A 13,332-nucleotide genomic window follows, 5' to 3' on the forward strand; every position below is an offset into this window, starting at 1 on the left:
TTTCACATTTTCCAAATACTTCATTAACATTTTTCAAATATGTGTTCAACATTTTTATAAATAATTGATTAACACTTTTATATGCGTTATCTAATCTTTTAATCTCTTTTCATACATGGTCAATATTTTTCTATACACATTTAACATTTTGTAAATGCTTGATTAATATTTTTCAAATTTTAGTTCAAAATTTTTCAAAATGCTTGATTAACATTTTTCAAATTTTGGTTCAACATTTTTCAAAATGCTTGACTAATATTTTTATATGCATGATCAAAAAATCATCATTTCTTTAATACACGATCAACATTTCTTCTATTTGCGTTCAATATTTTTCTGCATACTTCCTTATATTTCTGAAATACTTGTTCAACATTCTTCAAACACTTGTTCAAAATCATGTAAAATGTTGTCTGTAGAGTGTTTGTCGTAATATTATTTAAAACATTTCAAAGCATAAGCAAAAGTACAAAAATGAACAAAAATTTAAACAATAAACCGAAATAAAAACATAATAGAGTATGTGGCCTGCCGCGTGCGTGGCCAGCCCATCTAGGTCGCCCCTTCAGCGAGTCCGAAGCTGAAGGCGAGGCATAGGGACGCAAGAGCAACTAGTTAGAGAACGCCCCTTCAGAACGTTCTCAGTCGCCGTCACGTGTCGCGCTGTGAGCGTTCCCTCCAGATTTTTTTTTCTTTTCTTTTTTCCGTGTCTTTGAATTTTTAGGTGGGTTTGTTTTCTAGGAGTTTTTGGTGTTCTGGTGTTCCACTCGTCTTTCTTAGCTTTTGAACAAAAAAGTTAAAAAAAATATTTGCGCGAAAAACTCAATTTTTTTGCTTTCTCAAAAAGAACGATATTTGTTTCGCCGGAGGCACGGATTTTCTTACGCAAAAGGCACGGTCGTGCCTGTCTAAAACGAAAAAAAAAAGATTCATTTTTTCCTTCCTCGAGAGGCACAATTTTCCTTCCACAAGAAGCACGACCGAGCCTCTCGGAAACGGTAAAAAAACGTGTTTTTTTATTGCGAGAGCCATGGTTTTGCTTCCGCGAGAGGCACATATTTGCCTTCGCGAGAGGCACGGTCGTGTATCTCGAAAACGGAAAAAAAATCATATTTTTTTCTTTTTTCTACGAGAGGCACGTGTTCGCTTCCGCGAGAGGCGCGAATTTGCTTTCGCGAAAGGCACGCATGGTCATGCCTCTCAAAAAGGGAAAATAAACATGTTTTCTATTTATTTTTCTTCCGTGATAGGCACGGATCTGCATACTTGAGAGGCATAATGTGTCTATCGGAAACAGAAAAAAACATGTTTTTTCCGCGAGAGCCATGGTTATTTTTTTGTTAAAGTTCACTAAAATCTATCGACATGGGATCCGTTTTGAAAGATCTCGACGCGAAGAACCTAACGATGAAAACGATTTGAAATTTAAACGCATGATTTTAGAGATAAAATATTTTGAAAATAACGGATCTAAGAAAAAAGAAAAAACTCCCAGTTACAACAAGTGATAGATATGTAGTACGTCACTTGTCGCAACCTGAAGATGTGGGAGTGATCTTTAAAAAAAGTACTCCCAAATCAATGATTTCATAGGGACGCTACTTCTATAAGCAGCAGGCTATGTAGGATATAAAATATGGCTAGATTGAAAGCAGCCCAATTTCGGGCGAAACCTTAAACTTTGGCCACGCTTTTTTCCAAGGGATCATTTGTTTATGTTCAAAAGAGAAAAGGATAGCCGTCTCCTTGCAAATGAAGTCAAAAATAAATGGAAATCATGGCAGTATATATTACTGGAAATATCACCAAAACCTGCACGTGTATGCAAGATATTAATGAGGCCAGAGGTGACAATTGGGTTGGGCCTCTTTGCATTTGCTTTGCCCAAATGAACTTGTCAAGGTGCTAACAGAAATTTATTTTGGAAAATTTGTTTGTATATGTCGTTGCCAAGTCTCAACATTTTCTATTTCCGACTGATTAATATTTTTTAAATATGTGTTGAACATTTTATAAAAAAATCTTGATTAATATTTTTATATGCATGTTAAAAAGTTCATCATTTCTTTAATACATGATAACAATTTTTCTGTTTACATTCCATATTTTTCCAAATGCCTGATTAACATTTGTTAAATACTTGTTTAACATTTTTCAAACACGTATTCAACATTTTCCAAATACTTGTTCAACATTATGTCAAATGCTGTCTGTAGAGTGTTCATCATACAATTAATTAAAATATTTGAAAGCATAAATAAAAGTACAAAATGAAGCAATAATTGAAACAAAAAATGAAATAAAAAACCAAAATAAAAACATAACAGCGCTTTCGGCCTGCCACGTGCGTGGCCCGGCCCATCTAGGTCGCCCCTTCAACGAGTCGGAAGCTGAAGGAGAGGCATAAGGACGCGAGAGCAACTAGTTGGAGAGCGCTCTTTCGGGAGCTTCCCAGCAATCACTCCGGGGCACTGCCACTTGACGCATTCTCACCACCGTCACGTGTCGTGCTCTGAGCGTTTCCTTCAGATTTTAATTTTTACTTTTTTTGCACCAGTTTTGACTTTTTAGGTGGGTTTGTTTTCTAGGTTGTTTAGGTGTATCGGTTTTTCACCCGTCTTTCTTAGCTTTTGGACGGAAAAACGTTAAAAAAATATTTGTGCAAAAACTCATTTTTTCCCTTTTTCGAAAAGGCACGGTTTTTGTTTTGCCGGAGGCATGGATTTGATTACGCAAGAGGCACGGTCGTGTCTCTCAAAACCGAAAAAAGACGTGTTTTTCCCTCCTCGAGAGGCACTGTTTTGCTTACGGAAGAGGCATGGATTTGCTTTCGTGAAAGGTACGGTCGTGCCTCTCAGAAACAAAAAAACGTATTTTGTTTCTTTTTGTCAGGGGCACGGTTTTGCTTCAGCGAGAGGTACGAATTTGCTTTCGTGAGAGGCACCGCCATGCTCTCGGAAACGGAAAAAACGTATTTTTTTTTCATGAGAGGTACGGTTTTGTTTTTGCGAAAGGCATGGATTTGCTTTTGCAAGAGGCACGGTCGTGTCTCTCAGAAACGAAAAAAAAAACACGTTTTTTGAAGAAAAAAAATCTTCCATTAGAGGCACGGGTTCGCTTCTATGAGAGGCACGCAGAAACGGAAAAAAAATCGTATTTTTGTTTTTTTTTCTTCCACGAGAGGCACGGGTTCGCTTACGCGAGAGGCGCTCAGAAATAGGAAAAAAACACGTTTTCTTTTTTATTCTTCCGCGATAGGCACGATTTTTTCGTTTGTTTTTTTCATGAAAAAAAAAGTTCGCCAAAACCTATAAACATGGGATCTGGTTTTGAAGATTTCGATGAAAGGAATCCAACCATGAATACGATTTGAAATTTAAGGGATAAAACATTTTCAAAAATAAGGATCTACGAAAAAAGAGAAAACTCCCCGATTATGATAAGTGACAGACATGAGATGCGTCATTTGTCGCAACCTGAAGAGGTGGGAGTGATTTTTGAAAAGAGTAATCCTCAATTAATGATTTCATAGGGACGGTCCTTCTATAAGCAGCAGGCTACGTAGGATATAAAATATGGCTAGACTGAAAGCAGCCCAATTTTGGGCAAAACTTTAAATTTTAGCCACATTTTTTTTTGCGGGATCATTTATTTATTATTTTCAAAAGAGAAAATGATAGCTGTCTCCTTACAAATGAAGTCAAAAATAAATGGAAATCATGGCAGTATATATTTACTGGAAATATCACAAAAACCTGCAGGTGTATGCAAGATATTAAAGAGGCCAGAGGTGACAATTGGGTTGGGCCTCTTTGTATTTGCTTTGCCCAAAATTTGTTTGTACTCCAAAAAATTACTTTGCCCAAATTGGAGGAGGTTGACATCACTACTTCTCCTCTCAAGTAGCAGCAGAAATGGCTGATGTAGATCCATCCACCCACCCAGCTTCAAGTTAAAGGTTATACCACAAATATCTCTCTACTTGCAAGGCTATATATCTGAATTTGACTGCATTCCAACATCTGTCTGAATATTTGTTACTGCATTCTAAGGCCTGTCTAAATTTGACAGAGTTATAAATGGTCTTGAGCAACAATGTACATTTACATGTGTTTGTCCTACCACACAACACAACTGGACGAAGTGCTGCTGATCATCCTCTATTCTGAACAGAGCTACATCAGTAAGTACATTGGCATATAAAAATTTGGAGAATCTACAGTAAGTAATTGGCAGAGCATGTTATTTCATTTACAACTTCTGTTATTCTTCCAGGTGTTGAAAGCATCTTTCTGTCGTGATGCTTCAGTAAATACTGCATGTTATTATCAGATGAGCTACCATGCTATTTCGATAGCCTTCTCAGCAGCAAAGAATGGTTGGATCAGATCTGACCGGGGCCGAGGAAAATGGTTCTGTATATCGCTATGTTCTGAGATCGATATGTGCAGGAGAGGGGCTTTAGTCGCACGCGGTTTGCCGTAACCATGTATATCAGCTCCATGAATGGCACCTTATTCGGCACTGGGAGTGGGAGGGCGTGTGCCAATATACTCAAAACCGACGACGAGGAATGCCAGGCCTTGAATGAAGAGGTAGATGTAGTATCCCTTGTTTGCGTAGAGCACGTCGTAGAAACCGCATATTATTATGCAGGTTCCAACAAAAATCTCTGAGCAGTTGTACCTGATAAAAACAGAACAGATACATCAGGCATTATTTCACAAAACCAGAAAACGCAAATCGACCCTCTGTCGAAAAAAAATAGAAAATGCGCAAATCGGTAGTTTGTATGTAGTAATCCAAATCCAAAGTAGAATATGCCGTAATGTATTAGCTTTGAGAGAATAAACTTTGCTTACTTGTCCCATAATCTTATTCTCCTCTTCTTGAGCTTTGGCACTAAGGGCGTTGTTAGCTCAACATCTATCACTTTGACAGCATCTAATACTTCCATGGCTGGCTTCGTCTTGTTGGCATCTCCCAATTTCTCAGTGACAACCCATTCATTAACTCGTCCAGCATCAAGAAGACCGGTTACCGCCGCTTTTATCCGGTGCAACGACATCACGTTCTCAAAGAGGACCCAGAGAATCACCAGATGGAATGAACTGAAAGAGTAGCTTCCTAGTGTTAACTGAATTTAATAAACAGTACAGCTCTCAGTTCTGCAACTTCAGTCTTGAAATATGTGGGATTACCTTGGTGATCCAAGAGCCTTGCAGAGGGTGATAACAGTTGGAACGTAGACCACACCCCAGAGAGGAATCTGAATCTCAGGGAAGAAAACGGACAACGGGATCGCAAAGCAGTAGTAGATGAAGGTCACTGTGTGAGCAGCAATCTTCCCAACGAAGAAGAAATCGTACAGGAGGTGGAGTTTGCTCCAAAACGACACTTTCTGCACAGAGAGAAAATTAAATGTCAGTCATGAAGCAGGTGAACTCATACATCATCCTCCCTTATTATGTAGAGAAATGCAGACCTTGTTCTCTAGAATCTCTATCAACATTTTCTTGAACAGGTTTGCTGGTCCACATGACCATCTGTGCTGCTGAAACCGGTACGCCTTGAATGTGCTTGGCAGCTCACTCCTGACCTAACCAAACACATATCCGAGCATCGTTAGGTTTGTATCTTGACGGGTTTCGTTTTTTCTGACAGAGAAGTGAGCAGGTAAATAAAAGAATATTTCCTTTTGGCTTACTTTTACGGCGCCAACATACACGAACTTCCAGCCCTTGAGCGCAGTGCGAACAGCCAGGTCCATGTCCTCCACGGTCGTCCGGTCCTTCCACCCCCCGGCATCGTCGATCGCCGATATCCTCCACACACCGGCCGTCCCTGGAAGATGCAAAAATCCACAAAAGATCACTCACTCAGCGTGCTCAATTGGATGCTTGAGCTGTGTATATATGATATGATGAAACCGAGTTTACGTACCGTTGAATCCGAAAAACGAGTAGACTATGGACCCGGCCTCCTGCTCAAACTTGAAATGGTAGTCCAGCGACATCTCCTGGAACCTCGTCAGCAAACACTCGTCCGAATTGACTGCACAACAAACACAACAAATTATGAGACTCACAACAATGCGCGTGTGCCTGGACAAGAAACGGAGTGCTGTTCCGAGGGCTCACCGAATTTCCATCGGGTCTGAACGAGGGCGATGTCGGGGTTGTGCACGAGGAAGGGGACGGTGCGCAGGAGGAAGTCGGACTCGGGCTGGAAGTCGGCGTCGAACATGGCGATGAACTCGCAGTCGTGCACGTAATCGTGCTTGAGCCCTTCCTTGAGGGCGCCGGCCTTGTACCCCTTGCGGTTGCCCCTCACCTCGTACTTGATGTTCACGCCCTTGCCCTTCCACCTCTGGCACTCGATCTCCACCAGATCCTGATAAAATTGGAACAGAAATTACAATCAGCTGTTGGGTAATCTACTGTCCAAAAAACTGTGCAGCAGGAAACACTCACTCTGCCTTTTCACAGGATCAAAACTGCATCCACAACTGTATGCCTAAATTTTAACACCGGTGGAAATTAAAAGACGGGTTTTAAAGAGAGGCGTGGCTAGGTCTAAGTCGACTGAGATTTAACCAAGTCTTAGTCAAATGATATAACATGCAAGAGAAAAAATAAAAAAACCATATGAATCTTAATGTAAGATTCCGCGGATAAATCATCGATTGGGCCTTAACAAAGTCTCAATCGACTCAGACTTAGCAAGACTGTTTGAGGATAATAGATAGTTTTTTTTTTAAGATAATAGATAGTTTGCAACAAGTAAAGGCAATAATTCGCCTCAATGAATAGCAATTTCTCTGCAAAAAAAAAAAAAGGAAATGAACGGCATTTTCATCCAGATAATAAGAGAAGGAATCCGCGAACATTGTCGTCAGGGTTGGAATCTGGCGCCCCGAATGCAACAGCAACGCACGAGTGCTAGCTAGAACGTAGCACGGCGCACACATTATCACCACATCTTTGGATCGGAGTCGCCCGGCATGGAATCCGGTACCCCCAACGAACGCGACAAGCAAAGAGCGTCGTGCCAGCTAAAACCACGTGATGCCGCGTGGTCAAATGATATGTAGCGTGTAAAGTTCATCACCTTTTTTCCTTTTCTAATGTATACGAGGGTAGGAAAAAATGGAAGTGATGCGTTGACTAGCAGAGAGGTGATGAGCGAAATTACCGTGAGAATCGGGGAGGGGGTGCATGCATAAAGAAAGATAAGAACATGCATGCATGCTTGCTTTATACTCCTGCTGGCTGACCCTACCACTTGCCAATCGATCAATCATCCAAGATGCTACAGCCGTGGCGTCATTATCAAGGATTCCTCCATGGATCAGACGACTTGGATCCAGCCACCTTACCTAACCCAACCCACCCACTGTCATGCATGCATGCCGCTTCCTCCTCACGTTGCGTTGCTCGATCGATCGGTCACATGGCCAACACAACAGGTACGTACGTACGTATATATTCTAGTTAGTTAGTTATAGATATAGGTCGGGGCATAGCATTTTCCGATCGATGGCAGCATGCATGATCGGGGAACATGTGTGTCATGTTCTGGCGATGGACGCAGGCAGGGTAGTGGAGTATCATGCCATGCCAAAAAGGAATAAAAAATGTGTGTCATGACCTGTACGTGAGGCAACTAACCCTTCCACTTTATATCTATACTCAATGAATATGAGCTTCCTAATTCCCTCGCGAAGGAAAAAGTGTATGTAGCAGAAGTACTTCCTCCGTTTCAAAATAACTGTCTTAAATTTAGTATAAATTTGTATTAAACCTAGTATAAAGTTAAGACACTTTTATTTCGAGACGAAGGAGTAGTACTCACTCCGTTTCATCAAATAAAAGCATAGATGTAAAGCCCAGATGGCAGATTGGAGTGGCGCCCGTCGAGTAGTGAGAGTAGGTACAAAATCAACGGCCGGCAGCGCCTCGTACGTATACGTAGCCAACTAGGATAAGTAGTCTAGAACCCTAGTAGTTTGGCGCGTCCGCCGGCCGGAGCCAGGAAGACGTACGCTGCCGGCCATTGCTCCATGCGCCGGTTTTGGGTTTGGGACAAGGGAGGGATCCTCGCCGGACGGTGACCACGCATGGGAATGCCGCTGGAATTGATTGTGTGCACATGCGTGCATGTTCTAATTGGGCTCTTGGCCACTGCTTGCTTGCTTGCCTACGATCGGTGTCATCCGTGTGCAGGACTCGGCATCGAGAGCAATAAAGTTGATAGTAAAAGAATATATTTTTTTTTCAGGGAGAGTTTTCCTCAAGTTGTACTAGACAGGCTAACAAAACACGCCTGTCAGTCACGGGCTCACTGTTTCTTGACTGATGAGAGGAGGGGTCCGCTCAGTAGCAAACAAGCCGATCAGCCAACCCCTTCGTCTCCACTTAACACGGCCGGCAAGTGGCACCACTTGCGGGAACTAGTAACTGTCCCAATTGCCAGCAAACAAACAATCTATAACCTGCAGGGGGTACGTCCATGTCCATCCCTGTACGTTCGTGGGGCCCGCCAGTGCCACTCTGCCAGCGACGATCGACGACGAGCTGCCACTTGCCATTGCGGCGGTGGCAGTGCCCGGTGCCAGCCACGAAACGACGCCGCCGGCCGGCCGGCCACGCTGGGGCTGGGACGGAGAAAACGAAGGCGCCAGCCAGAACGCGATGATGGAGAACATGCACGCACGCACGTACGGGAATAACGTGAATCATGGCTTTTTGCAGCGGCGAGGTAGATGCGCGCGCGGTGGCCGGATTGATTGGTTGCATACCTTTACAACGGGGTCCGTGGAGTCGTCCAGCACCTGGATCACCACGCGGTCCGCCGGCCACTCCAGCGCACACGCCGCCCCGATCGACAGCTTGTACACCTGATTATTCATCCCATTCCATTCCCATGCATTCCCATCAGATCCAACAAACATTTTCCTAACGAGCGACCACCCAAGCACTAGGATGGGAGGAGGGAGCTCACCTCCCGCTCGTTGTACATGGGGATCTGCACCAGCACGACGGGGAACGCCGCGCTGCCGCCGCCGAGGCCGGCCTCCTCGTCGCCGCCAGTCTTGCAGGCCGACGCGGCGATCGGCCGCCACTGGTACCGGCGCTCGGGCCGGTGGCCCAAGGCCTTGGCGGCGTAGCAGACGGCGGCGACGAAGAGCTTCTCGAGGAGGATCATGACCGTCATGGCGAGCGACAACAACACCAGCAGCCGGATGCCCGGCACCACCAGGAACGCCCGCGCCTGCGCGCCAGCCCACGCGCATTGCGCCGCCACGGCCGCCCAGTCCACCCGCACCGCCGGCACCTCCGCCCACACCCCCGCCCACACCCCCGCCGCCATGGCCGGCCTCCTCGCCGGCGTGCGGCCGGGTGGCTGGATCTAGCGGCTAGGAGGACTGGTTGTAGATGCTGACACGCCTAGCTGGCTGCGGGCTAGGTGAGAGGATGCACCCCATGTTGGCCAACAGTGCGGGATTATATAGACGGCGTACCAGCACATGGCGAGTGAGCGATGGGTGCTGCTCCATATGGCTGCATGCATATGTATGCGTATGCGATCGATGTGGCCAAAGCTTTTATTTGTCTACCGATCGATCGGGCAGCTTGTCAATGGGATGTACTACAAGTAAGTAGATGCATGCGGTATGCGCCGCGTGATGAGTTTGAGTTCTGGTCATCCGGTGGTTGGTGAGATGGATGGATGCATGGGAGGGAATGTGGCCGTGAGCTGTGTGTGTGGCTTGTTGCGAGTGTGCAAGTGGTGGCGCTGCTGCGGTTATTGGTCCCTTTCGTAGGTATTTAGGGGCCACTTCGTGTGTGGTTGTATTATTGGTGTGGATTGTAGATAAAGTAAAAGGTATGGTGACATGGCAACGAACGTACGGACGGGATGTGGGTGTATGATTCAGCAGCAATCCCATTCCCAGGCCTTGCGAATTGTTGGGTGGTTAATTAGAGGGACCGTGGTGCTCGCATTTATTTTTGAATTTATTTCAGGATTTTCGATGATGTACATCCAGTGAGAAGAGGTGTTTTCATCGACGACGAGACGCGTATCATGACTTCGTAAATCTCAATATGATATGCCGTCTCTATCTTTTAAATGTGCTCATAGTGATAGAATGTTGTGTGCGTTCATAGGGATGACTATATACGTGTGTATATGAGCTATACCTGGGCAAAACTCGGGCCGGACAAAAAGAAACCGTGCTACAGAACGCAGGCTCGAGTCCGGCCCGGCCCGACCGCCAGGCCTAGCTTTTGGGTCCAAGCTCAAAAAGCCCGTAGTATAGAACGCAGGCTCGAGCCCGGCCCGGCCCTACCGTCGGGTCTAGCTTTTGGACCCAAGCCCAAAAAGCCCAGCCCTAGCCAACCGCCAGGCCTAGCTTTTTGGGTCTGAGCCCAAAAAAGCCCGACCCGACCCGACTTAGACGTAAAACTGGGATTTTCTAGGTCCGAGCCCGACCCGATGAGCCCGGCGGGCTCAAAATCTAGGCCCGAGCCCCATTTCATGGGCAAGGTCGGGTCAGACGGGGTCGGACCGACCGACTGGACCGGATATCCCATGACCAGATAATAATATGAGCACTAACGTTTGTAATGTGTTAGAAAAACAAAAAGCAAACCCAGACCTTGTCTCAAGTCTCAAGCGGCCATGTGGACATGTGGTCGGGTCGGGTCGGGCCGGATCAGACGGGGGGAGGCGGAGCTGTGCTCGTTTGTTCACATGCGTATGTCTTGCTACGATAGTGCCTACTGCCCACTGGCTTGCACAGGACAGACTCGGCTCGCCTCGAGCGTCGTCGTAGGTTTGGCACCCGTAAAGTGGATCGCCGGCCGGCAGGGTTGCATCGACCAGTGACAAAGCCTATGGCCGATCCGATCCGATCCGATCCGATCCTTCTCTAACACTAAGCATAAGCAGGCGTGGAAACGCACAAGAGGAGACGCAGGGTCGCGGTCAGCCGGCGAATCTCACATGCATGGGGGAAAACGGAGGTGAGATCACTGTTGTTGGCATGTGCACTTTCTGTCCACCGGTGAGCGTGTCTCCCTGCTCAGTGCTCACTCGATCTGCTTCCTTATTTTCTTTTCCTCTTCTTCTTCGTCTTGATCCGTGAAGCACTTCCGCAATGCGACTCTGCTTGCCGTTTATCTGCATTGCATTTGTTTCTCTGCTCTCCTTCCTTTGCTGTCATGCCACAGTTTTTCATTATATTTTTGGAAATGATGCCACAAATGTTTGCATTCAAGCCCTTGCCGATTTGGCTTGGGCTTGGGCCGGCATGGCTCTGCATTGCTCAGTGTGACTGGCCGCTTCTGCGTTTAGTGTTGGAGGTTGGGTCCGCCTGGTAAGTGAGAATTAATTGCAGGAATGTGGACTAGTACTCCTGGGTCCGCATGACTACTATAGAGTACACCTTTCTCCTTGTAGACAACAATGTCCGAGGATTTGACTTGGGAGCGCCAGCCAGGACTCCGCCGTCCGAATCGGATTTGAAAGCAGGAAAGCAAGGCAGGGGAGATTCCCGGATTATTTATTTTCGGAAATCTTATATAAAGCCGATGTCTCATGGGTGGTTTCTCTAGGGAAGCGCTTGTTGGTATGTCAGACTCTATCCAACAGGACCGGGGCGATAAAATCTGAGGCCGAGTTCAAAACTAAAAAATGAGGCCTTGTCTCATAAAAAAACTAACAAGCAACTATAATGTACATATATCTAACAGAAAAAATTATAATATATATAACATAATGTCTTACATAACAATTGGACATATAAAAAAATCATGCATATCTAACTTCCGGTTGCTATTTATTTGAACATTCTCGTTCTTTTAGTATTCTTTCAAATGAAATCTTCAATGATATCCTCGTAATCAATCTTCTCCGACATTTCACTCTCAAGTGCTATTGTGGCCAAATTATTGAGACTTTGTTATGTCATAGTACTAAGCATATAGGGCTTCAATAGCTACAATTTTAAAAAGTTCGTAGATTTTTTAAAAAATTTAACCAAAAATGTTTAAAAATCATTAATTTTAGAAACACAATTAGCCAAATTTTCAAAAAAAATCATTAATTGAAAAAAGTTCATCAATTATGAAAAACGTTGATCCAATTAAAAATGTTCATCTCTTTAAAAACAGTTCACGAATTTTAAAGAAATCACACATTAAAATGAAAAATAATAAGAAAAAAAGATAAATAATAAACCGAACTGAAGTACAAACTATAAGAAGAAACGAAGATCTTGAAGAAACAGGAGGTTGTGTCATGATGGTTGGAGCTGATTGCTCGTAACACCCTGTTGAGGGTTCGAATTCCCAAATCATGCACATTCTTTGCACATTTTTTATGTTTCTAATAATGGAAAAAAGCCTAGAATTTTGGGCTCCCTAGAATTATGGGCCCTGTGCGGGCCGCACACTCGCACCATTGTGGGCCCAGCCCGGCTATCCATGAATCTTATCGCGAAAAAAATGAATCTTAGAACTTGTTCGGCAGTCCTCCGCTCCGCAACTCCGCTTCGGGAGCGGGCTGAGCGGCGCCGAACGCCTCGACTCTGCGAGTTTCAAATCTCGGAATGGAGCGGCACGTAGTGCATTTTCGTGGAGCAACAAAAATGATGCTCCGTGAACTCCTCCGTGGCTTCGCGTAAAACTACCGATGAAAAAAAAGAGTCTCATCCTCGACCTCGCCCAACCCTTGTTCACATCGCCCTAATGCTAACTGCCGCCACACCCGCAACGTCGTCGTCCCAACGTCCCGCCGCCCTCGCGCTCTCGTCATGCTTCAACACCGCCAGTCATCACCGAGGCCTTACACGCACTGACGCTGCCGACCGTCACCGACGCTGCCGGTCGTCGTCGTCGTCTTACACAGACGTCAGCGATGCTGCCGGCCGACCTCATCCTCCTACACATATGTCATCGACGCTGTCGGACGTCTTCATCCTCCTCCATGTCCGGCTTCCCGGAGCCTCCTCAATCTAGTTCTTCACCGAGCCCCTACACGTCTGCTTCTTCTACACGTCTGGCAAGCTGAGGACATTGCATCAACGCCGTTTCTTCTGCACGTCCGGCAAGCTGAGCATATCACATCAGCAAGCCAACTCGAAAGCACCTGTCCTAGCCGGTTATGGATGGGCATTTTTTCTTCTTTCTGAAAATTGTTTTGAGGAGTTGGAGTTGACAACTGAACAATTTTCAAATTCTGAAATGTGCTGCCGGAGTTAAGAGTTGAGGAGTGAGGAGCAGAGTTGAGAATTTGGAGGAGTGGAGTGTTGCCAAACAGGGCCTT

At 45.3% G+C, this 13,332-nt stretch overlaps 1 protein-coding gene across 1 annotated transcript; it reads right to left on the reverse strand.

Annotated features, from left to right (window-relative positions):
* Window positions 1-3,975: 3,975 nt before the first annotated feature.
* Window positions 3,976-9,372, reverse strand: LOC123442209 (probable glucomannan 4-beta-mannosyltransferase 11). Its single transcript, XM_045118265.1, has 9 exons — window positions 9,004-9,372; window positions 8,801-8,899; window positions 6,141-6,393; window positions 5,944-6,054; window positions 5,708-5,844; window positions 5,486-5,599; window positions 5,202-5,401; window positions 4,863-5,111; window positions 3,976-4,686 (listed from the first exon to the last, which is right to left on the reverse strand). The coding sequence occupies exons 1-9, from the start codon at window positions 9,370-9,372 to the stop codon at window positions 4,515-4,517; spliced, it is 1,704 nt and encodes a 567-aa protein (XP_044974200.1). The 3' UTR covers window positions 3,976-4,514.
* Window positions 9,373-13,332: the final 3,960 nt, after the last annotated feature.

The sequence above is a fragment of the Hordeum vulgare genome, chromosome 3H (genome assembly GCF_904849725.1).
Source record: "Hordeum vulgare subsp. vulgare chromosome 3H, MorexV3_pseudomolecules_assembly, whole genome shotgun sequence".
Taxonomy (NCBI): Eukaryota; Viridiplantae; Streptophyta; class Magnoliopsida; order Poales; family Poaceae; genus Hordeum; species Hordeum vulgare.

What these genes read in the sequence shown, in the direction of transcription:
- LOC123442209 (XM_045118265.1), bottom strand. Translation starts at nt 9,372, where the DNA reads ATGGCGGCGGGGGTGTGGGCGGGGGTGTGGGCGGAGGTGCCGGCGGTG. An exon ending in AAGGCTCTTGGATCACCAAG is followed by an intron (nt 5,112 to 5,201) that starts GTAATCCCACAT and finishes CTACTCTTTCAG; the next exon opens with TTCATTCCATCTGGTGATTC. An exon ending in AGAATAAGATTATGGGACAA is followed by an intron (nt 4,687 to 4,862) that starts GTAAGCAAAGTT and finishes TGTTTTTATCAG; the next exon opens with GTACAACTGCTCAGAGATTT.